Source organism: Theobroma cacao, chromosome 9, assembly GCF_053813885.1.
Source record: "Theobroma cacao isolate CCN51 chromosome 9, ASM5381388v1, whole genome shotgun sequence".
In the NCBI taxonomy this organism is placed as follows: Eukaryota; Viridiplantae; Streptophyta; class Magnoliopsida; order Malvales; family Malvaceae; genus Theobroma; species Theobroma cacao.
In genome coordinates this window covers 46,273,905-46,298,934 of record NC_142647.1, presented here as the reverse complement: position 1 = coordinate 46,298,934, position 25,030 = coordinate 46,273,905, and the positions used below count along the sequence as shown (strand labels likewise).

Here is a 25,030-nt window from a genome sequence, read left to right as displayed (position 1 = left end):
CCAAAATCAGAGCGCGGGAAAACGCTTTATCCCTTCCCCCGTCACATGCCTGCGGGTTTTGCAGAAAACCCCTCTCTCTCTCTCTCTCTCTCTCTCCCTCCTTCCTTCTGTCTTGAAGTAAAAAATAGGAGAGGGAAAGCTAAGAAAAATAATAAAATTCATTTTTTGATTTCTGTTTTGGAATCGGTTACTCGCGAAATCTAAAACTCCTCGACCCAAAATGAACGGCGGAGATAACCGACGGCGGGACCGCCGAGACCTTCGAAGCTCGAAGAAGCAGAAGAAGCTGATCCGCAGCGCAGAAGAGGAGCTCGAGTCCAAGCTCGGCTTCGATCTCTTCTCCGAAGGGGAAAAGCGCCTCGGATGGTTACTTACTATCGCTTCCGTAAGTCAATCTCTTCACCATATCTACCATTTAAATAAATAGATTCAACATTTTATAAATATTGCTTTTTTGTTTTAAAAAAACTCATAATTTTAAATTTGCAGTCATCTTGTGAGGATGCGGATACAGGAAAAGTATATAGCTGCGTTGATCTTTATTTTGTTTCTCAGGTGAAAAAGAAAATTACCATTTGTTGATTAAATTCATTTTGAAAATTGTTTCTATTTTGAGAAATTATTCATTTGGTTAAACTTTAAATTTTGTTGAAATGTAGGATGGCTCTTGTTTTAAGTCAAAGTTCAAATTTCGTCCTTACTTTTACGTGGCTGCGAAGGTATACTTTCTATGTTTTTCTTCTCTTTCTAGTGTTGTTTTTCTATTAAGAGGTGCTAATGCTGTGGTGGTGATGATGAGTGGTTATGTTAATCTGACAGGACAGAGCAGAAATGGATGTGGAAGCATATTTGAGACGACGTTATGAAAGTCAGATTGCAGAGATTGAAATTGTGGAGAAGGAAGATCTTGATCTTGTAAGTTATTCTGTCATCTATTGCTTTAAAATTAGCTTTTCCAATAAAACTAGTTCTTAATGTTCAAATTACAGTTGTAAAGAATTCTTAGCGTTTGATTTGACAAAAGAGAGCATTTGGTTCTATGGTGTTTTGATTTTTTTTTTTGTTTAGTCGGATCAGATTATCTCATTTTTTTTGGTCTAGTTGTGGTTGGAGTTTAATAAAGTAAGCATTAGGTGCCCTGGTCTTTTATTTATTTATTTTTGATTACTCTGCTCAAACTTTCATCTGGTTGAATTAATGTTGAGATTGTTGCATTATTTGGCTTAAGCATATTGCTAATAACTTGTTTAATACTTTCCCGTAATTCAAATTCTTTTATATATATACTGCCATATTAATACCTCAATATATTATTTACCAGTGCTTTATTCTAGGGTTCCTTATGTTGGTTATATGAATTACCATATATTTGGCGAATCGATATGGTTGTTCATGCTTGATTTGGCTTTTCATTAGAGGTTGTGTTTCTCCAACTAAATGGGTTCTGATTGCTTCATGCTTATGGACAGAAAAACCATTTGTCTGGTCTACACAAACGTTATTTAAAAATAGCTTTTGATACTGTTCAACAATTGATGGACGTAAAGAAAGATCTAGTGCATGTTGTTGAAAGAAACCAGGCAAAATTTGAAGCTGCTGAAGCATATGAGTCGATATTAATAGGGAAAAGGTAAGGTTCCATGGTCCTCCGGCGAAGTTCATGTTGGCTTTTTGTGTAGGTCAATTCGTTGACAGCACTATTACCTATTTCTCTATGAACCTCTTATTTTTGCATTCCATTCACCACTTACTTCTTATTGGAGTAAAACTTCTATGTATGTTTTGATAGTGTAATGGTGCTTGCCTTGCAGAGAACAAAGACCTCTAGATTTTTTAGATTATATAGTTGATCTCCGTGAGTTTGATGTTCCCTACCATGTTCGCTTTGCCATTGACAATGGTAATTTCTTTCTTTATTATTCTGGGTCCTGGAACTTATTCTTGTTAGTAAGAAAAATTACTTCCATAATTATAAACTTGATATAGACATACGTATTCTAACTCTGAGGATTTCATGGAACTCAGATGTGAGATGTGGGCAGTGGTATGATGTCAGTGTATCCAGTACAGGAGTCATGCTAGAGAAGAGGACTGATCTTCTGCAACGTGCTGAAGTACGTGTCTGTGCATTTGATATTGAGACGACAAAGCTTCCGTTGAAATTTCCAGATGCTGAGTATGATTTAATAATGATGATATCATACATGGTTGATGGACAAGGATACCTGATTATTAACAGAGAGGTATTTATGATATATATTCATTTTGTTATTCATTTGTTAAAAATTTGTGGTTTGTGATTCTTCATCTCTATCACTTGTATGACTTGTCTGTTTTTGTAAGTCCGCATTTGCACCAAGGGTTTTCTTAAATCATGTTTTGAATATATCCACTGCTTAGTTGTTTTCATTCATCAATGAACTATAGTTAATGGTATGTTTTGCATCACACCAAAAAATTTCATTGTTGTAGTTTCTATTAGTCATCCATTGCTTTCTATTCTGCTAGCACCATCTTACGCTTTCCAGTTTGTTATCTATTTCCTTCTAGTGTAACTGCATTCAATTTGTTTCTAGAAATATTAATTCTTCATTGAGCTTTTCCTTTCAATTTTAATTCATGATTTTTCACTTGTCCTCAGTGTGTAGGGCAAGATATAGAGGACTTGGAGTATACTCCAAAACCGGAATTTCAAGGGTATTTCAAAGTCACAAATGTGAAAAATGAGGTAGCTTAAGTTTCATAAATTTGTTCTCATGAGGATTTTCTGATGCTGATTCCCTTACTGTTTTTTGTGATGTTTCTCGCAGGTAGAACTTCTTCGGCAGTGGTTTGCTCACATGCAAAAGGTGAAGCCTGGTATTTTTGTCACATATAATGGTGATTACTTTGACTGGCCATTCATAGAAAGCAGAGCTGCTTATCATGGGTTTGAAATGAGTGATGTATGTATACTTTTCCCATATGTTCATTTCTCAATCCTAAAGCAATTATATTTGCCCTCTATTTGTTACTTTTCTTTTTGGTGATTTTTGTAGGAGGTAGGATTTCGATGTGACAAGAATCAGGGGGAATGTCGAGCCAAATTTGCTTGTCATTTGGATTGTTTTGCTTGGGTCAAACGTGATAGTTATCTTCCTCAGGGGAGCCATGGCCTAAAGGTTCAGACCTGTAATCTAAGTTCATTTGTTTATTATATTTGTTCTGTATTTGTTGGTAATCTTTTAGTTGAATTGAAGGTACTTGTTTTTCATGTTTCTGCATGAATGAAAATATCTTCATAATTTTTTCAAGGAATGAAATGGCTAATATACAAAATCTAAAATGGTAGCCTTGAATTTCATATTACAAGCAGCTGCATACTCATAATGTTATTGGCAGGTGACATACATTATTTATTCAACCAATAAGTATAATCTCTTTAGCTCATGGTACATTTACCTCTAATGTCATGCCTTAGTAGGAGCAGGTGCAATGCTACAATGTTATACACAACATATCTAGGTTTAGGTTCTTGGCCATATTTTTTTTAAATGCAATGAATTTAATATTTTCAGTGATTGTTAGCGCTTAAACTTTCACATGATAGATTAGTAGTCCTTAAATTAAAGTTATGTTTCATATTTGAGGCAATTGAATAATTAATTTGGTAGAAAAATTTAAAAAACTTCTCAGCATGTTCATAGACATTTTTCAGAGTTAAAAAAGTCTAATAGGAGGTTCAGTAAAGTGGAAAAAAAAGTGTAATAGGAGGAAATGTTAAATGGTAAAATGGAGTAGAGCAGTTGATTGTTCGTGACTGATGAAATCTTGATGTAATTTCAAGATTAATGAAATACTGGCTTATCAAAAAAAAAAAAAAAGTAGAGCAGTTGATTGAAGGATGCACTCTGAGCGTCCATTTTTAACTGTGAAGTGCTAGAATTGGCTGTAGTAAATAGAGGAAAGAATTTCAATGCTTGATAATAATGCATCGAAGCTTTGGGAGAATTTTCTGCTAAAATTCACTTTATTAATGGTAAAATATGTTGAAAAATAATAGCTCTTACTTCTCTGGAAAGCATCATGATCTTTCTGAAAGAAAAACATACACTTTTTTTTTTCTTGGGCAAAAGTCATGCAACTAAATATTCAGGTTGTAAAGCATCATCAAAGGCATTTAACCACCTGGATTGTGGTATAAACAGCACTTGTCATTCTTTGAGCATTGAGATCACTATTTATTAGTCATAGAAAAGTTCAATATAGGTAGAATGATTTCAGATTTGCAATTAAACATGATCTTATATGTTTCATGACACTTGAGATGGGTTACCTTTCTTTTGATTGTCTGTTAGGCTGTTACAAAGGCAAAGCTGGGTTATGATCCACTGGAGGTGAATCCAGAGGATATGGTTCGATTTGCAAAGGAAAAGCCCCAGGTATGAGTAACTAAATAATGTATCTGCTGTTTTCTTTCTTTTTTGGATTGTGGAATTGAAGATGGTTTAGAAGTGATGTCGGAAATCTTGAAGAGTAGATAAGCTATTGTGATAATTTGATTATCGTGTATGGAGAACTTTACAAACTTTATTTACTGTGCTATTGTAGGACGAGTGAATGTTTTATTCTTGTGCAAACTGCTATGCTGTGGTTGCAATGCTAATGATATTGTAATCATATTGATGATGTGTCCTGTCATTTGTTAAGTTTTTAGCATACATCTTTACCAACACATAAACTTTTGCCTACTTGGCATGTCCTTTTCTAGAGTGCTCTCTCAATTTTTTGTTTGCATTGCTAACAATATTATGACAGATGATGGCCTCCTATTCTGTTTCCGATGCTGTTGCAACTTACTACTTGTATATGACCTATGTTCATCCCTTTATTTTCTCTCTGGCGACTATTATTCCCATGCCGCCCGATGAGGTTTTGCGCAAAGGAAGTGGGACACTTTGTGAAATGCTTCTAATGGTGCAGGTACTTTATGTGAACATTTGTACTAAAGCATTGTTACTACTTAATCGAACAGAGGCGTTTTTATATTTTCAAATTTTTATTTTCATTAAGATATCACATTTTCACAGGCTTACAAGGCAAATGTTATCTGTCCTAACAAACACCAAACTGACCCTGAGAAGTTCTATAAGAATCACCTACTTGAGAGTGAGACCTATATAGGTGGCCATGTGGAATGCCTTGAAAGTGGCGTCTTCAGATCTGATCTTCCAACTAGTTTTAAGCTTGATCCATCTGCCTATGAGGTTTGTTGTTTTCATGGGTCTTGTATCTGGTAACTTATATGTTATGTTCATTTTGCTAGCTTTAGCATTCATATGCCATTTGGCAGTTTGCATCACTTGGTTTATCTTATTAGTGGTTGCTGTTGATTTATTCAATAGTGTATTGATCCCAACTAGTTGAGTTGCTAGATATATTGAACTTTTCCTATTCAAGTCTATTTACATTGGTCCTATTAAAGAATAATGGAAACTCATAAGAGTTGAAATTGTGATTTTTCTGATTAATGAGATGAAATTGGTTGGGATTTCTATATATTTGTAATTTCAACAGTTTATTTTATAAAAACACTGAGAAATGCATTTCTTTTAATGTTGTTAACCAATTTGTCATGTGTGATTAATATATAATGTTGTAAAAGCTTGGAGAAAGAAACCAATGTTGATATATCATGGATTTTTTTCAGCTACTACTTTGGTTCCCCACCCTTGAACCAAAATAAAATAAAGGGAATAAGATCACAGTCTAGTATTTTTCTTTTATGTTCATATTTGTGTCACAGAGAACTTTAGGAGAAATGAATTTATGTTGAAACTCAAAAGGGGTCAGATGTATCCCATATTGGCAAAACAAATGCACTAGTCTATCTTCTACTCAGAAGTGCTGATTTCTAATCTTTGCTGTTATGTGATTGTGTTGGTGAATAAATTATGTTTTCTTCTGGCAAAACCTTAGTGTGAATGTGTTACATATTGGAACATGTCTGCACCATTCATACAGATTTAATTTTCATATCCACAACTCTATGGATTCTTAGTACCTGAGATATAAACTTTATGAATCTAATTGACTTACATCGGTGTATTTTGACTCCAGCAACTTATCAGTAATCTTGATCGGGATCTACAATATGCTATTAGAGTTGAGGGGAAGATGGATTTGGAATCAGTCTCTAATTATGATGAAGTAAAGAATGAAATAATAGAAAAGGTGAAGATAATTTGTTGGTTGAGCCAGATGTTCTTGTTTTCTGATTGCCTTGATACTTCTGCAACTTCCAACTTTTAGTTTGCTTATATTTTATTCCTTCCTGCTGTTACTTCCAAGTTAACTTTTACATGTTGTTAGTATTTTCAAAATGGAGTAATTTTGATTTATGATCCTGTATATGGTCTAATTTTGTAAAATGATTCATTTATATTGTGCATTATATCCTAGGCTTCACTATTGTCATTATAGATGTATTAGCTTTTTCTTTTAAATCCTTCTGAATGTTTTAAAGTCTTGCAGTTTATGAATAATATGAATATTAGTGAACAATGTGGATATAATTTGAGTAAGATAATTTTATTTATCAATTATTTCTTTTTATGCAGCTTGTAAAGTTGCGAGATGAACCTATCCGTGAAGAATGTCCTCTCATTTATCATTTAGACGTGGCTGCAATGTACCCAAATATTATTTTGACAAATAGGCTTCAGGTTTGCTACCAATAAACTGCCTTAAGTGCATCGTGATACAATGTCAATGATTCCATTAATTTTCGGGGATTCTTGCTCTGGCTTTCAATTTAGGTATCATGGAAGGAATTCAGTGAAGCATTAAGTATGAGCTATTTGGGGCATGACATTAGAATATAGATAGCGCATACACATATGGATATACAGTCTTTAACGTTTGCACTAAACACAGAGTGCCTATGTAAATTTGTTTATTTTAATACTAGGGACTTCAGATGTAAGATAGTTGTCTCACTTCTTTTAGTAAGTAATCTTTTTCCTTCAGAAATTCCTTGGTAATTAACTTGCAATGGGGGGGGGGGGGGGGGGTTTCTTGTTGAATTCCAGCCACCATCAATTGTTACAGATGAGGTCTGTACTGCATGTGATTTCAATCGCCCAGACAAGACTTGTCTCCGGAAACTTGAATGGGTTTGGCGTGGGGAGATATTCATGGCAAAGAAAAGGTTTCCTTCTCTCACTTAGTGGCTTCCTTTTTATAGTATTAGCAAAATCTAATTGACACCTGTACATGGTAATGCTGAATGGTTTCAGTGATTATTACCACTTGAAGAAGCAAATTGAGTCTGAATTTTTTGATGGTACTGAGGGTCAGTTGTCAAAATCTTTTCTTGACCTGCCTAAGCTGGAGCAACAATCCAGGCTGAAAGACCGTTTGAAGAAATATTGTCAGAAGGTAAGGTAACTGTTGTCTTTAATAAACATGTTTGCCTGAGTAATGATTCCCATAATGGGTTGGTGCCTTCCTTAGGTATATAAACGAGTTTTGGACAAGCCAGTTACTGAACTTCGAGAAGCAGGGATCTGCATGCGTGAAAACCCTTTTTATGTTGACACTGTCCGCAGGTAAGCTAATTATATTTTCCTATTTCATGCATTTGATATGCTAAATTTTACCTCAAGATAATCATTTCTATTTTGTTAGTTGTGTAATATATGTTGATATATAGTGCCTTTTTTCTTTTTATGGTGATAGATATCTATCACTTCTCTTTGTGGATAGATAATAATGACTGAACATATGTTCTTCAAATATGAATGACATTGAACTATTAAAGGGACCTTAATAAATTGATTTCTTATACTAAATCAATTTTTTTAACCTGAATCCAAGCTTTCGAGATAGAAGGTATGAATACAAAGGACTTAATAAAGTTTGGAAGGGGAAGTTGTCAGAAGCCAAGGCTGGTGGAAATCCTATGAAGATCCAAGAAGCACAAGTATGCTAAATGTTCTTCAATTTGTTGAACATTTTAGTCAATTTGTGATCATCAAATTTACTTCTTATGGGTTTTCTTTTTCTTCTCAATATTTTCAGGACATGGTAGTGCTTTATGATTCCTTACAACTTGCCCATAAGTGTATTCTGAACTCATTCTATGGATATGTTATGCGCAAGTAAGCTGTGACTCTTTTTTATTGTTCTTTTCAGGGGGTTGGGAAGAGGTTTCAAAACTTCCATCAGTTCTGAAATCTCACAATTTTGGAGTTGGTTGTCTACTTGTTTTAACATACTTATCATGCTTTTTTTTTTGGCCAAGAATATACATTTCCTGCTTAGAATGATGTTTTAAATGTTTCTGCTACAGAGGTGCAAGGTGGTACTCGATGGAAATGGCTGGTGTAGTTACATATACTGGCGCTAAAATTATTCAGAATGCTCGCTTACTTGTTGAAAAAATTGGGAAACCACTTGAACTAGACACAGATGGTATCTGGTGTGCTCTTCCTGGGTCTTTTCCCGAAAACTTTACTTTCAAAACTAAGTAAGCTTTTATAATAAGTGCACTGAAGTTAAGACTTGTGATTGGTTAATTTGCACAATTTATATAAAAATGTTGATCATCATCTGCACAAAATGTTTGTTAGAGACTCAAAGAAGAAGCTGACAATCTCTTATCCGTGTGTTATGCTTAATGTTGATGTGGCAAGAAACAATACAAATGATCAATACCAGGTTTGCAGGGAACCTTGTTCTTTATCAATTCTCAAATTGTTTTCTTCCAAATGCATTCAATTCATTCTCTTCAAGCAGTTTTGTAATTTTGAAAGGATTTGATTTTTCTGTTCAACTTCCTAAGTAATAGTTTTTGACAGACACTTATAGATCCCGTCAATAAAACATATGCAACTCATAGTGAATGTTCAATTGAATTTGAAGTGGATGGACCATACAAGGTAATTTGGAAAACTAAGTTGCCGTTGAATATTAAATTTGCATTATTTTTTCAAGTGCTCAGATTGGTTATTTGAATGTAGGCAATGATTCTACCTGCTTCTAAGGAAGAAGGAATTTTAATTAAGAAAAGATATGCTGTTTTTAATGATGATGGAACCCTTGCTGAACTTAAAGGTTTTGAGATAAAGCGTAGAGGTGAGCTGAAACTCATCAAAGTTTTTCAGGTGCCCTCTCTCTTCAATATACTCTCTTTACAATATGCATCCTGAGATAGTTTTTGCCAATGTCACAAAAGCTTGACCATTGCTTCGACCATTGGAATTATTATTTTCAGAAATTTAGTTCGTGCCTGTCATAATATAAAGTTTATTTGCTAGGGCAGTCATGCATTTGAATGTGTGCATGTTGTTAGAGAAAATTCTATGTAATTTCTAATAAGCTTAAGATGAAAGAAGGTTCCCAGTTGTTCATATTTGAAAGCTTTAGGTACATAGAGAACCCAATGATGGCTGTCTTCCATTGTTTGTGTAGGTACATTCCTGACCATGAATGAGTACATTTTACTAGGTCTCTAATTTAAAATCCAATATTTGTATTTTCTGCCACTGTCTTGATTATGTTAATTACAGTATATTGTGTGTTTTTATATTCTTAGAATCAGATTGCTGCCCTCTAAACTGACATTTTCCATACATGAAATGCATTCTCTTTTGCAGGCTGAGCTTTTTGATAAGTTCCTCAATGGGTCCAGCTTGGAGGAATGTTACTCAGCTGTTGCTGCTGTTGCAAATCGCTGGCTTGATCTTCTTGATGTATGCAAAACTTTATTGGGGGTTTTCTTAAGCTCCAAGATTTGGTCTTCTATCATCATTTTTTACTCCTTTATCTGACTGAATAATGTTTTCGATTAAATATGGGGTCAAACAATGTGTTTTATTTAATATATTCTTTTCTTTTTGTCATTTTCTCCCAGAATCAAGGAAAGGATATTGCGGATAGTGAGTTACTAGATTACATATCAGAATCTAGCACAATGAGCAAGTCTTTGGCAGATTATGGTGAGCAAAAGTCATGTGCAGTGACCACGGCAAGGCGTCTTGCTGATTTTCTTGGTGATGCTATGGTTAAAGATAAAGGACTGCGTTGCCAGTATATAGTGGCATGTGAACCAAGAGTAAGTTCTATCATTCAGTATGTTATGAATTTTTCGGGTATTTAATCTCAAATAAACATTACATGTACTTACGTTGAACATTCAAGCATAAGATCATGGTTAATGTGGAAGTGGAGAAACAACGAGAGTTATTTCCCAACACTAAAAGAAACAAGTAATAGGATCAACAACCATGGTTGTGATCTAAGACAAGAGAGCCATTACTAAGATACCTTTTTATCTCTTGATGCTGCCTTAGCATGAGAGGTTTTTTGCATACCATCCAAAAGTATCGAACAGTGTCATGTTAAACAAGCAGGCAAGATCACTCAAGAAGTCTTAATTAGGAGCCACTTTACAATGAAAAACCAACCATAAGCCAATAGTAATTCCAGTTTCTACCATTAGAGCCTTGTGATACTCTTTTCATGACATATCTATTCTGCAAAATTGTTAAAATACTCACCATAATCTATGCTACAGAGCTTGCAGCTATACATTGCAGAAGCCATATTAATCCAAATACTCAAGTTATTGAGTTCTTGCACTTTTATTAAGGAATTTTTGTATAGGCAACTAGTTTATTGCTAATGCAATGGTTTAGCATTTTCTTCTGCTGTTGTTACTTGTAGGTCTTAATTATGTTTTATATAGTCAACACGATGCACTTGGCATTTAAAAGAAAATTTCCCTGAATGTTGTGTTTTGAATATTTTTTAATTGTAATTTATGCAGGGTACACCTGTTAGTGAGCGTGCTATTCCTGTTGCAATATTTGAAACTGATGCTGGTTAGTTCTGCTATTTTTAATGTCAATTTACTTTTCCTTTTTTAGTACACTAGATGGAATAACTAACGGCTTCAAGTTTACAGAAATAATGAAGTTCTATCTACGCAAGTGGTGCAAAACCTTTTCAGAGGTCGGCATACGTTCCATTGTTGACTGGTCATATTACAAGCAACGCCTTAGTTCAGCGATTCAGAAAATTATCACTATTCCTGCTGCGATGCAAAAGGTTCCATTGTTTGTTTAGCATCACTTCCCAAAATAATCTCTCATTGTGTAGCCTGCCAAAAATAATTTTGAATTTTTTAGGTTGCAAATCCCGTTCCTAGAGTAGCTCATCCTGATTGGCTGCATAAAAAGGTTCGTGAGAAGGAGGATAAATTTCGTCAAAGAAAGTTAGTTGATATCTTTAGCTCATCAGGCAGAGATGATATAATGAAAAAGGCAAGTGATGCTGTTACCGCCAATCATGTTGTTATTGGAGATTTAGAAGACTTCCAAAATAAAAGCCGAAAGTCTGAAAAAGCACCTACACCAATTGTTCGTTGTTATGAAGTCAATGATGATCAACATCCTGTCAAGGAAGTCGTCCAAGCCAATTCTCTGCAACACCAAACCGAATGTAGAGGAAGTGCACAACAGCTTTCATCGCCATTGTTGCCAAATGTTCAATCCACTGAAAACATTGACAGAAATGTTGATTATCAAGGATGGCTTGAATTGAAGAAGAGAAAATGGAAGGATAATCTGGAAAGGAGGAAGAGGCAAAGGTACTTTTTGCTGTTACTTATGGATAATGGCTATTTTAATTCCATGTAGGTCCTGAATGAATGTTACTTTTTGCTGTATTTGGTGGAGGAAATTGTTCATAGATCCAACAATTACTTCATACATCTTTCCTCATTCCTTGCTCCCATTAAAGGACCCTTGTTTGGAGATACCAGCTAAAACTTGCCTAATGCAATGTTCGTACAAAAGAGGAGCAGGCATTGTTGCTTCTTCTATCTATAACGACTGAATCTACAGCTTGACTAAAACTTTAATTTAGAAACATGTTTTCCTTGGTATATATCTAGAAGGGTGTATGATTGATTTTGTACATCTTTAATTGAAGCAAATTCATAATTTTTGTCGTTGGATGTTACACATCAAGCTCAATTAATGCAATCTTGTTGCATAATTTTCAAGTGTGCCTCCTGTTTTTAGTTGTCTTTCTTTAGGAGCGTGGGTATTCTACTGTTGGTACCATTAAATTCTAATGTTATAATATATTTTTGTTGCTTTGGCAGGTTGGCTAATCAAAGAACTTCACAGCATGCCAGTAGCACTTCTGAGCTGCTGCGTGGTGTGGAAAACCATAAAGATGCCTGGGGAAGAACCGGTGTTGGTTCATATTTTAGGAGGCATGACGCATCTCTAACAAATACCCATTGGCAGGTAGTGCAGTTTTCTTTCATTGAGAAAATTTGGCTGGAATGAACTTGACCACTTTATCTTCTTCTGTTATGTTTTAGATAATACAGCTAGTCCCAGGTTCACACAATGGCCAATTTTTTGCTTGGGTCGTTGTTGAAGGAATTATGCTTAAGGTTCCTATAACTGTTCCGAGAGTGTTCTATTTGAACTCTAAAGCAACAATATCAGAAAGTTTTCCTGGAAGGCGGGTAAACAAGACTCTTCCTCATTCGAGGCAGAGCTATAACCTAATTGAGGCAAGCTTATTGTTGTTTCCCTTTTTAAAGTTGTATCCCTCTCTTTAGTTGTTTTACATTTAAAAAGCTTAATAAGATTTAATTTTATTGGTCATTTGTTTGCATTTTAATAGGTTATAATTGATGAAGATCATTTTAGGAGGGAGAGCAAGAAACTCGCAGCTCTCCTCGCTGATCCTGAAATTGAGGTAAGCATACTATTTCGTAGTATATCAATCATTTCGGGACACAATGGAAACACAGATACATCCAAGCTTGATTTCTTTTTTTGTGCATCTTACGTGACACTTATTATGTTGCTAATTTTCCTTTTTTAGCAAACTTCGTACTGGTTTCGAACTTTTGGTTTCATGATTGAGCTATATTTTTCATTTTGTGCTATCATAATTTATTTCCTTTTAACAAGAAATATATTCTCAGTTGTATCTAATTACTTTTTCTTGTTCTTGCTTATCAGAGGAAGTTTAAAGTGCCTGTTGTCTTGGTTAACAGCTAATAGCATCAGTATCCTTATGCCACTGTGGACAAAAGTATTAACAAACAGACAAACAGCTCAAAAAATTTTTCCAAATCAAAAAGTTTTTCTATAATGAAAGGCATGAAATCTATTTATCCCACAGGCCAAAGACTTGTAATGTATTTTGCATCTTTATAGGCAGTTCCTTGGGCAATATTGCTCCTTCCCTTGAGCATGCCAATATCTTGTTGGTAATCATACACTATATGTGTATACGTGCAACTAGGCTATGGTAGAAGTGAAAAGTAATTTGACCCAGAACATCAGTGTGTATGGGGAGCATTTCACCTATAATTATATTTACTTAAATCCTACAATTATCCAATCAAACAAAAATTTATGTGAGGTCCACGACTTATAAGTCTGAGCTCCATACAGTATTTTGATGGACTAGGCACAATTTTTGATTGTAATTGAAAAATTGTATTGCAGTAACCGTAGGTGGTATGCTCCTGTGTGTATGCTACTATCAAGAATCTAGTCAACAATGGATTGCAATACATTATGGTATAGAACTTTACTTGCTGAGATCTAGCACTATGCTTTTGTCATAACGCCCTTAAGGTATATTAGAGATTTTCCATCTTTACAAAAATTATAAAGGTAACTTTGTGTTAGGTAAAGAGGCTTAGTAACACAGAGTGGTTAGTTCCCCTTCTTTTCTTTTGTGTACAAAAAGAGCTAAAGTTATTCATCAGTTAACTTCCAACTCCTGATGAAAATATGATGCAGCTTATGACTTGGTTCATCAATTGTTTGAGTTGCATTAAACCAACAAATAACAAGTACAACAAGCTTTCTAATTTGAAACTTCATCAGCAGACGAAGGATTGAAAAGTAAATCAGTCACTTTCCAATATTGTGGTTGTGCCCTTGAAACCTGTTATTGTATAGCTTATTTAGCAATGAGTTAGTCTCCTTGTCCATTTTTGCTTGAATTTGTATTAAAATATTCTTGGCATTTTCTTGTGAGGTATTCTAAGACTTGCTTCACGGAAAAATAAAAAGCAAAAGAATTTGTAATGTTCTTGGTGAAGGTTAAAACATTAAATTTAATTCTTTGGTTGTTGGAAAAAAAATTGTTATTTGTACTCTTTATCATCTCAGGTTTGTTTGTCAGATGCCTACTTAAATGGCTTAATTATCTCAATCTCTAGTTGATAAGATTGAAACTCTTGGATCAGGGGATATATGAAAGAAAGGTGCCACTGGAGTTTAATGCTATTCTCCAGCTTGGTTGTGTTTGTAAAGTAGATAAGACAGCTAAGAAACGAAATGCTCAGGATGGTTGGAGTTTGAGCGAATTACACATGAAGACTACAACAGAATGTGCTTACCTGGAGCAGGCAATCTCTTTCTTTTACTTGTATCATAGGTAATTACGGTACCATGTTTCTAAGAATGACGCTTTATTATAGGCAGTAGAGAAGTTGCTCTAATAATTGGTACTCATGGTTTAGAACTTTAACTTTGCCTTGACATGCCTTTGCTTCCTGTTAATTTTGATTAACCTTTTCTGAAAATATAAAATTCGCTATTCTCTTTTCTTTTCTTTTTCTTTAAATCATTTTAGATGTTCTGCTGTCTTGAGTCAAAATATCAATCTATGAGCACAAGATAGAAAATTTTACAAGATTATAGACATTATGTCATAAATTTTGATGCCAAACATTATTTTTTTCAGGTCACATATTTTTCTTATCATAGCTTTCCCCAAAATATATTTATGCTTTGTATTAAAGCTACGTAATGGGTTACTATTAAAACAGAGAAATCTTGTAATTATAAAGCTCTCAATTGACAAATTGGTTCCTTAATGCACTTGAATGTACTTGCACCTATGTTCATGCCTTTATGTGGTGGATATGCCCGACTTTACAAGCATCATCTCTGAAGAATATTTAGTCAACTCAAATAGCTTTTCAATTTTAAATTTCTTTCATTCTATAATTTAAGTCAGTGTATAGCTGAACTTCTTAATTAGGAAAAGCCCAAAATCCAATAGTCTCAGGCTTCTTTTCCATTCTGTATGTCGTCTTTTCATGAAAATGAAGAAAAGCTATTCTTACATTGTTGATTTTGCTTCTTACTTCAGTATCTGTGAAGGCCGTGCCATGTATGCTGGCTATTTTTCTTCATCACAAGCAGTACACGTGGTGGTAGTTAATCCTCACCACGAAAATGAAATTTTATCTCCATATATCCTTGAGAAATATTTTCATGAAGCTTGCCAGGCATTGTCTATTGAACCACCAGCTCGTAATAGTATAGCTTTCAAGGTGAGTTTATAATTTCTGACTATAAATGTTCCTGATGTTTTCTCCCAGTTATTTTGTCTCTTATCTTTATTTTCTTCTCATATTGACTCATCTCAGGTGAACTATGTTGAAGATGTCAAGGATGCTGAAAAGATTTTACAAAGAGCTATAAGTGAACAAAGGTTTTACTTCATATTAATTATGTTTTAACCCTGATTTATGTAGCAAATATACCTCTCTTTTTTTATCTTCCTTTTTTAAGAGGCCTGCTCTGATTTCTCCATTAAAGAAAAAAATAACAAAAACAAAAACTGTCCTTACAATAGTTGTTGATACTGCTGAAATATCACTGGGGATATCAGGAATAGTGAGTCCTGATATAAACTTTACTTTCTTTTGTTATGTGAAGTTATTGGATGATATTTTAGGATATTGAGCATTTATCGCATAATCTCTTGATATTAAGATTTTGGTAGTAATTTAGGAAATCTGGAGTCTCCTACTTGTGTTCCAAACACAAAACCTCAAGTTGGAAAGAAACTGCAAGGGCCAAGCTAACTCGTTTTCTTTGATCCTATAGGTCTTCAATATACTTATTAATTGCTGATTTTTTAGGCCATTCATTAAAAAATGTTTGTGACTATGTAATTCGAGCCTTTATGTCTAACCTCTTGTTTAGCTAAGAGGTTATATCAGCTTGTTTACAATCATTCTTTGGTTTTACTTCATTCTTTTGTTTACACAAGCCTGAATGAATTTCTTCTCACTATGATTTTGCATGACAGACATGAACATCAAGGACCTACTGTTGCTGTCATTGAATGCCCAAAGACACAATCAATGAAGTCAGGTATACGAGCTCTCGAAGATTTCCCTTGTGTGAGCATACCTTCCAACGCTCGTGATAATGATTATCAGGTAGTGGAGTTCTGTGTCAATAGCTACTTGATGTGCATGTCGCTTTGCAGTTACTAACTCAGTGACTTTGACTACGTTTAAACTCATATTATTGCTTAATTTTCATGATCGGTACAGCTGCTTGTGTGGCAACAAACAGCTGCAAAAATTGGAATGCAGCGGTGTGCTGCATCATCTCAGTGGTTGAATGAGAGGATCTCTCTCTCAAGATATGCACATGTAATACTTTTACCTCCATGCCAACTGTATCTAGTGTTAAATATGCTTGTTAATATGGGTGTAACATTTCAAATTTTCTGGGACAGGTACCATTGGGCAATTTTGAACTTGATTGGCTATTATTTACAGCAGATGTCTTCTTTTCTAGAGCTCTACGTGATCAGCAACAGGTTTTTTTATTGGGTGCTCTTGATAATTTAAATGTTTAAAATTTTCGAAATTCTGTGCCTTTTGAACTTTTCTCCTTTTGTGGTTAGGTGATAATTTTACTTTAGATAAGATTTCTGGTTGATGTCTTAGGCGACTCATAGCCTTTTCCATTTTATTGATGCTTGTCTTTTTTTAATTTGCATTTTTACTATCAGCTTTCTCATTGCAACTTAATCAAATATTGTTTTCATAGGTACTCTGGATATCTGATGATGGTGTTCCTGACCTAGGAGGCACTGGTGAAGAAGACATATGTTATGCTGATGAGGTTAGTTTCAACTAATGTTTATGCATAGCAGGGTCATAACCTTTGCCTTTTGGGCTCACTAAAGAATTTATCGTAATTTATATTGTTAATCTCTGGGAATAGATTGAGTTCCTCTCCTAACTGGTCAGTGGCTCCACTTCATTATTATCTGAAAATTTTCTGTAACATAATATTTGTGCATTTGAATTCTCTTTAGTGTAAATTTTTTTGTTTGGCCAATTTCTTTCGGTGAACTTACTTGTTGGTTACTTCCAAATAGGTCCATCAGCCTGTTATTACATACCCGGGAGCATATAGAAAAGTTTCTGTGGAGCTAAAGGTTCAGAACATATCTATATTATTTACTTCTACTTTTCTTTGTCATAGACATTGCAACATATGTTTTTATCTATATTTTTTATGGGCGGGTGGCATAGTCAGGTTGCATCAGGTTTTTAATCAAGTTGATTGTAAGAAGCACATGTATTGTCTGTGTTCAGATTCATAACCTGGCTGTGGATGCTCTTTTAAAAAGCAACCAAATCAATGAAATGGAAGGAGGAGCTTTATTAGGATTTGACCAAGATGTGAATTCCGGAAATGAACAGTGTGGTTTTGATGAAGCTACCTCATCTGCAGCTGCATTTCGAGTCTTGAAACAACTGATACAGAGGTGTCTTGCTGATGCAGTTTCATCAGGAAATGTGTTTGCTGATGCAATACTGCAGCATCTATATCGGTGGCTTTGCAGGTAAATTTTTATCCTCTGTCATTTCCCACTTGCTGTTGTTTGAGATGATTTTATTGTTCTTTCCATCTTACAGTCCTCAGTCAAAGCTTCATGATCCAGCTCTTCATCGCATACTTCACAAGGTATGTACCATTTGAATACTGGGCTTTTGGTTCATCAGTAGAATATTTACTGGAGGGAAAATTGGACTAAAATGTCACTCTGGTCTGATATATTTGTTTTCTATGTGCTTGATCAAGTGCTTCATAACCGCCTTCCAAAAGCACTATTAATTTGAGCAATTTTTGTGAAGAATAAGATTCCCGGCTAAGATAAGTTGCATTGAGCTTATCACAATATGAAAGCTGCTTTCTTTTATATAATAGTATCAAAATTTCTTTCTCATGGTTGTTACATTGGAAAAATGTGGTCACTCTTCTGGTTTGTGATTTGGATCTTCATCGACATCTGCCATATCGAATGGTTTATATTTCTTTAAATTGTTTATAAAATCTGCAGGTCATGCAAAAGGTGTTTGCTTTGCTGTTGGCTGAATTTCGCAAATTGGGTGCAACAATTATATTTGCAGACTTCTCTAAGGTTATCATTGACACAGGCAAATATGATATCTCAGCAGCCAAAGCTTATTCTGATAGCTTGCTGCAAGCTCTACAGAATAGGTTGGTATTGGCCAAGAAGCTTCTGAATAGACCTTTGATTTTGTTGATTTTTTTTTCTTTTTATGTTTTTGGTACATATATCTATATATTTTATTTTTCTGTGGTGGATTGGTAGAGAACTATTTGAATGGATCGAGCTTGAGCCGATTCACTTCTGGCATTCCTTGCTTTTTATGGATCAGGTATGGTTTCTTCTTATGGTTTAGTAGTTTCATTACAGCACACAGGATTCTTGTATGCTATAATTATATATAATTAGAGGTACAACTTCACGTCTTAGATCTTGAGAGTATAGCCTTTTTGAAATTTCAATGTCTTGATAGTCTCAAAATCAGATTCGTTGAATTCTCCACTAGACTTTATTTTTTTAGCTGTATTTTCGGCCATATTGGAGAATTGCCAATCTGGCCCAGCGGTGACAAAAAGATGATTGTAACTTGTATTGCTGATGACTATTGTATTTATAATGCCTTAGGATGTATTGCTCTAAATTTCAAACTTGATGCCAAGTCTGGAATAGAAAACTCACCAATGAAGCGGTTCAAGTGCTTTCAATTTTGAATCATACTGCATCGGTAGTCAAGATGATTTTATGTTCCTTGTCTACTTGTTCATGTAAATTTATGATAATCTTGCTTCATCTATGATAGTACAACTACGGGGGAATCCTGGCGGGATCTGATGAAAATTCACAAGATAAGTCGGAAGTGGATATTGTTTCAAGCTGGAATATTGCCCAGTATTTACCTGAGAAAATTCAGGTATGCCTGTTCTTGTACCCTTTCCCCCTTCATAGATAGGTGGAACTTTTCTAATATCATTATTGCAAGACAATTGACTTTACTCTGTTGGTGTCAACAATATCATGCATACTTATTTTGCCACGTATTTTACCTCACTCGGTTATCTTCTGGGATTTTGGCAGGATCATTTTGTTCTAATTGTCTCCGAGTTTTTGCATACTCCCTGGAAATATGCACAAGACCAGGCTGCAAATAGAACATCCTCGCTGGATGGTAGTTTATGCACTCCATCCATCACTATCACAGCTGCTGAGAGTTTTGAAGCGCATATTGTGAAATATCTCAAAGAGCAGGTATGAATTGGGAATATGTGGTCAAAGGTGGTTTAGTGCCTTGACTTCTTGTTGCCTGTAGGTTCTCAATCAGATTAATTTACTTGTTTGCTTGCCCTACAGATTAGCTCCTACTTCACGGAAAAACTTCTAGGAATTGTTCGTGATATTGTTCTTCACATGAAAGGGTTGAGCAGATCCGAAAATGATCAACAGAGTGCACATATGATTTTTCAGCTTGCTAGTAATGTCAACAGAGGGGATGCTGCACTGGAGTTTATTAAGCATGTCTGTGCTGTTCTGGCCCTTGACCATAATGTTCAGCATGATGTTCTGGTAAAGTTTAACACCATGCCTCATTATATAAATCATATCACAGAGATACTACTTGCTAATTAGCATGCTTCTACAATTTTCAGATGTGTGAACTAACTGAATTGATATTACATTGTCATACAATAAGTAATAGGTTCATTCATGTACCCTTATTATACAGGTGCTAAGAAAGAATCTGCTGAAATATGCACGCATTAGGGAGTTTGCTCCAGAAGCTGAGTTTCATGATCCATGCCCTTCTTTCATCTTACCAAATGTGATCTGCAGGTATGCAAATTTACTATAAATATCTATATATTCGACGGCACTCATCTAGATGGCTGTTCCCCCTAAATTTTAGTAAGACTAATTCATAACTTCAATTATTAATGGTCATGGGCAATTGCTTGTGTTAGATGTTTTGGATGGAATGCTGTTGATTCTGTAGTTTCTTAGATAGAAGTTTCCTCATGTCTTATGAATGAGGATCTGCACTGTCTTTACCATGAACTTTTGTTAAGGCTGCACATCAAACATGCTTGAGAAGTTTTTGATATCTACTTTATCATCTGTTTACTACTATTTCGGTTGAGATTAAGGTTTCTGGGTAATAGAAGGATTTGTATTGATCAAGGTTTGGGCAATGTTACTTGAGTTCTTCTTAAAGCTTATCCTCAAATACATGAGAAATTTTCATCTGTGGATCAGTTTTTGATATCCAACAGTCCACATATCTTTACTAGTTAAATAAATCTAAGAAAGGAGGAACATGTTGTTTATAGTTCAAATTTTTAAGGGATACATTTTTCTCTATATGACCTTCCATTTGTTGTGCCCTCTAGAGCTTCTTTGACAGGTTTAAGGGTTTTCTCTAGCTTTTGGTACGTTTTTACCCATTACTCATCTTTGACTGAAATTCTTTTTAACTTGCCTGACTTACCATTCTTTTTTTAGAGACACTTTTTCACCATTTCCTTCATTCAATGTGAATATATGAAATTCTACCATATAAAATATCAGGTTTACCTTTGTTTGAAACTCAAACTTGTTGCTGATGCCCATGATCTTTTGACAGCTACTGCAACGATTGCAGAGACCTGGATTTATGCCGTGACTCAGCCTTACTGGCTGACGAATGGCGCTGTGCCGTGCCCCAGTGTGGGCAGCCTTATGATCGCGAGGTGATGGAGAATGCTCTTCTTCAAATTGTACGTCAAAGAGAACGTCTGTACCATCTGCAGGATCTGTTGTGCTGTAGGTGCAGACAGGTGAAAGCTGCACATTTAGCGGAACAATGTGCCTGTGCTGGCTCATTTAGATGTAAAGAAGATGTCTCTGAATTTCGAAGCAAAATGCAGATATTCCTGAACATAGCCATCCGGAAAAAGTTTCTACTCCTCCAGGAGTGTACCTCATGGATTTTAGAAGTCAACTTGTAGTCCACCCTACCTTTCATATATCACGTATGAAATGTATATAAATATATATATTCATTTATTACATCTTTTTTTTTTATATTAAATATATATATTTGAAATGTACGAATAAATAAGGTTATACGCTACCCCAATTAATGAAGTTTGGTTCACATATTCTTATTAGTATTTTCATTATTATCAAGCAATCTAATATCGATATGGTATATTGTTAATAAGTGTGGTATAGCTATCAAAATTCTCTTCCTAGTTGAATGCTGATTTACGCCCAGTGTGCGTATCAACATACTCGTTAATTGAACAAAAAAACATAACGTGAACCAAAAGAAAAAAACAATTCCCATACTAACGTCTTGCGTTTTTCTGTCTAATCAGCACTGACTATTAGGGACATTTCTTGTGGAACGACCAAGGTAGAACGTAGACAACTGTCCCCATGGTTTAGAGATAAGCCTCAGATGTTCAATGAAGTTTGCAGCCTGGGCAAAAAAAACTCATCCCCATCACAATTTTCTTGACTCATAAGGCACTACAACATGTTTGACCTTGATCTGCAACCTTGAAGCAGGGTTGCAAGTCGAGAATCAAGAATCAAGAATCGATCCTCATGGCATAATTACCAGAGCTTGAGTACTGGGTCTATCTTCTTGTTAAAAGCTGCTGATGTATGCTAATTTGAAGCACCATACAGATGCGACACTAATATCACCAAAAGAACCATCTTTTCCTAGTAGGACTTTTGCTTGGTTCATCCTCTTTTCTGTTCTCCATTCCCAGCTTTAAAGACTCCAGCCTTCTCCTGCACAAACTCAACGTAAGATTTACTGGAGGGAAAGAGAGAAAGGAATAGGGCAAATGAGGGGTTCAGTGAAGACATTCTTTCAGGCTTTAATGCTGACTAATGGATCTCTGCAATTAAAGCTAGAGAGCACATCTTTCACTAATTACAAGGAGAAACCCATAATGTGAAGAAGAAAAATAGATACAGCAAAACAGAGATTTTACTAATAAATATAAATTGTGAAAATAAAACAAAGGATTTTCTTATATCAAAAACATTACTTGGTATCTGTAAGACGTCCATGCAGGCTCCATCTCTGACGAAATCCTTCGATGCCTTCAATTCCACTTGCCAGAATCAAGCGCCTGCAATGGAGATGTAACACATAAATTAATTACAGAAATGGTCAAATTATTCTATATGACACTAAGGTAAAATACTACAGTTGTTAAAAGGGAAAAAAAGAAAAGAATTATAATGGAAAAAGGTAAACTAACTCTTTTAAGTTCTGACTAGTGACATAAAGGTTTTTTCTATAGGAATGAGCTGTACTTTCCCTGCCTTTTCTTTGTTCTTCTAAGTTTGATTTTCATACAAGATGCTGCAATTGCAGAACAATATTCATGAAACCAAAAACATTGGTGAGGTACTTCAAAGAGTTGTACTTGGATCTTTTATTTTCTTAGAGCTAGTAGTAAAACATCAATAAAGGAAGGTTGTTTGTGACATCCACTCAAAGTGTTAATAATATTGAAAGCAATTTAGTACTCAAGAATCTTGAGAGAAGCTACTAGAAAACAGGTTTGAGATAGTTGGAACTGAACATGTTATGCTACACAAACACATAAAGATACAACCCAGTAACACAAGAGGCAGCACCCAAGTAATGCATCATCATTCAATTTCAGGTGACTAGATACAACCAAGCAACAAGTGCACAAAAGACAATGCTTCAGGGCTCGTGGAATAAAGATAGAGGGATTCTTGCAAAAACAATATAACATCAAGGCCCTCATGACTGAAGATGCCCTTACTTTGTACATCTACAAACTTGGCAGATGACAAGGAGAAAAAACACAAATATAGAACAGCTTCTACAGCACATCACTTGCATGGATGTAATTCCATGTATAACTACAACAAAATTTAAGGGAATAGCATTATATAAGCCGATCTTCATTACCCAAAGAAAATCATCACTTCTGACCAATTACCTCTCTAATGATGTGACTTCTGATTCAAGCTGACCAGCTCTTTCCTTTGCCTGATCTAAAGGCATTGACAACCCCAACTTTCTCTCACTATCTTGAAGCCGTTGCCTTAGTTCCTTGTCCTGGAACCCAGATTTGCAAACAAATTTGTGAAAGCTAATTTGAAGTACTGAGTCAAGCATTCAAAAAAGCCTTCAGACATCTTACTCTCTTTTCAGCACATTGTCGATATAATGCAAGCTCATCTTGACAGAATGGCTCAATATCATTAATCTGCAGGCCTACAGCATAAAGCCACAATAAATTAATGCACGGCTACACACAAAATGCATAAAAAAGAATTTGATATATCATTTGGCATAATTGAGAAGATGATCGATCATGTCACCAATAAGAATCCATATATAACATCAGCCAACAATACCATACATAGTTTATATAAGATTCTCAAGTAAAAACACAGGACTTACACAAGAATAAATTGCGTAAAATCCCATCACATAAATCAACACCTTGAAGCACATGAGATGCAATTTCTTGTGGGATGACAGGAGATGGTAGCCCCATCATTAGATCATCGCCAACCAATATAGTTTCCTCCATAGTTGGTTGTGAATCAACTGAAACGCACAACAGATAACAGCAAACTCATGAATATTAATCAGTCATAAGTTTGAAAAGATACCAAGTACTGTCAGTTAGCTAAAATCAATAAGGAATTCAAAATTGTATAGGACAAGAAAAATATCGCAAACTTAATCTACATCGAAGTCAACAAGCAGAATTTTCTATTATCTTAGCATAGACGTGTGTATGCATGTTTATGTTGAACAAGTAACTATTACCATGGATACATGTTTCAACTGCTAAGGGCAGTTGATCGGTGCACTTATACAAATTGTGTGCTGATAAAAGCCAAGTTTTATAAAAAGAGTGTTAAAGGGTAGAACTGTCTTCAGTCATACTTTAGCATTTGACAAAAACGAAAAATCTTTCACATCTTCCAGTAAAATCCCAAGCAGAATTTAGTTCCTTTTAACTTTAGAAACCACAAATCAACAACATTTTTAGCGTAAATGCAAAAACTAACACAGCAAAGCCTCTACATACCATCCATCGTCGCTTTCCAGTTAACTTTCCGACCACTCAAAAAACTCAGTATCCAATTATTTCCAAGAGTCAGTTAAAACCTGTGAAGTAAAAAGATCAGAAGAAGATCAACAAAAATTTTATAAGAATTGGCCTCAAACATTTGAAACAACAAAGCTAGCGCCTGATAGAAGCAAAAATGGCTTTCAATGTTGGCATCTTGTTGAACAGGTCAAGAGAAATATACCCAGAAGAATATTTTGAGTAATGAATGAGTAGAGGCAAATGGGTTTCTTAGATTTCCCCGGAAAAAAGTGGCTTACTTGAGACTTTTGAGAGAGCGAGAAAGACACAGCAGTAAGGGCAAGGTAAGAGAGGAAAAAATGATGAGTGTTACTTTTTCTTTTATAACCTGTTTGGTAGGCCTTTTCTTTAGAAAACCTCCCGTCAAGCCGGTACACCTCAAAAACTACAAAAATGAAAAAAAAAAAAAAGCCAAAATTTAAAACAGCCAAACAAGTCTCAATCAAGCTTTGTTTTTGGGTAAATACTTGGAAGTCTTCTATTATATAAAAAAATAATTAAATATTCATTAAATTAAGAATCAGTAAATAATTGCAAAAATTACTACAAATTTAGACCATAATTCGCTTAAAGCTTATACTTGTTTTTGTTATTTGAAAATAAAAAATAAGTAATAATATATATATATATATATATATATATATATATATATATATATATAACAAAAACATTAACTAGTTGGAACT

The 25,030-nt window shown here is 34.8% G+C and overlaps 2 protein-coding genes across 4 annotated transcripts; one reads left to right on the top strand and one right to left on the bottom strand.

Annotated features, from left to right (window-relative positions):
* The first annotated feature begins 20 nt into the window (after positions 1 to 20).
* On the top strand, positions 21 to 21,335 carry LOC18590361 (DNA polymerase epsilon catalytic subunit A-like). Its single transcript, XM_007015816.3, has 49 exons — positions 21 to 385; positions 490 to 555; positions 660 to 719; positions 820 to 915; positions 1,470 to 1,630; positions 1,812 to 1,900; positions 2,026 to 2,243; positions 2,642 to 2,728; positions 2,811 to 2,945; positions 3,039 to 3,161; positions 4,338 to 4,421; positions 4,798 to 4,962; positions 5,070 to 5,246; positions 6,100 to 6,213; positions 6,600 to 6,704; positions 7,071 to 7,189; positions 7,278 to 7,419; positions 7,495 to 7,589; positions 7,858 to 7,963; positions 8,062 to 8,141; positions 8,333 to 8,509; positions 8,613 to 8,700; positions 8,841 to 8,921; positions 9,003 to 9,146; positions 9,639 to 9,734; positions 9,896 to 10,096; positions 10,811 to 10,865; positions 10,949 to 11,091; positions 11,172 to 11,632; positions 12,152 to 12,299; positions 12,377 to 12,574; positions 12,688 to 12,762; positions 14,276 to 14,466; positions 15,187 to 15,370; positions 15,467 to 15,531; positions 16,135 to 16,267; positions 16,385 to 16,486; positions 16,573 to 16,656; positions 16,890 to 16,964; positions 17,224 to 17,283; positions 17,444 to 17,694; positions 17,768 to 17,816; positions 18,193 to 18,353; positions 18,469 to 18,535; positions 19,004 to 19,114; positions 19,279 to 19,449; positions 19,552 to 19,764; positions 19,925 to 20,031; positions 20,819 to 21,335. Exons 1-49 carry the CDS (start codon positions 221 to 223, stop codon positions 21,180 to 21,182), a joined length of 6,642 nt encoding a protein of 2,213 aa, XP_007015878.3. The 5' UTR covers positions 21 to 220; the 3' UTR covers positions 21,183 to 21,335.
* LOC18590360 (uncharacterized) lies at positions 19,674 to 24,664 on the bottom strand. Of its 3 annotated transcripts, none has more exons than XM_007015815.3 (8): positions 24,508 to 24,664; positions 24,282 to 24,361; positions 23,642 to 23,791; positions 23,379 to 23,452; positions 23,175 to 23,293; positions 22,242 to 22,325; positions 20,770 to 21,978; positions 19,674 to 20,025 (listed from the first exon to the last, which is right to left on the bottom strand). In XM_007015815.3, exons 2-7 carry the CDS (start codon positions 24,286 to 24,288, stop codon positions 21,885 to 21,887), a joined length of 528 nt encoding a protein of 175 aa, XP_007015877.3. In that variant the 5' UTR covers positions 24,289 to 24,361; positions 24,508 to 24,664; the 3' UTR covers positions 19,674 to 20,025; positions 20,770 to 21,884. The 3 variants fall into 3 exon arrangements, with proteins under 3 accessions (XP_007015877.3, XP_017983365.2, XP_017983364.2); XM_018127876.2 differs by having other exon boundaries at positions 23,684 to 23,791; XM_018127875.2 differs by having other exon boundaries at positions 24,584 to 24,645.
* Between the last annotated feature and the right edge of the window lie 366 nt (positions 24,665 to 25,030).

Bases quoted from the DNA above. Each gene is read 5' to 3' on its own strand.
- LOC18590360 (XM_007015815.3), bottom strand. The intron at 23,294-23,378 runs GTAAGATGTCTG...TCTGGGTTCCAG, and splicing joins GACAATGTGCTGAAAAGAGA to GACAAGGAACTAAGGCAACG. The intron at 21,979-22,241 runs GTAATGTTTTTG...GAGTTTGTGCAG, and splicing joins GGACGTCTTACAGATACCAA to GAGAAGGCTGGAGTCTTTAA.
- LOC18590361 (XM_007015816.3), top strand. From the start codon at position 221: ATGAACGGCGGAGATAACCGACGGCGGGACCGCCGAGACCTTCGAAGC. The intron at 1,901-2,025 runs GTAATTTCTTTC...CATGGAACTCAG, and splicing joins TCGCTTTGCCATTGACAATG to ATGTGAGATGTGGGCAGTGG. The intron at 12,300-12,376 runs GTAGTGCAGTTT...GTTATGTTTTAG, and splicing joins TAACAAATACCCATTGGCAG to ATAATACAGCTAGTCCCAGG.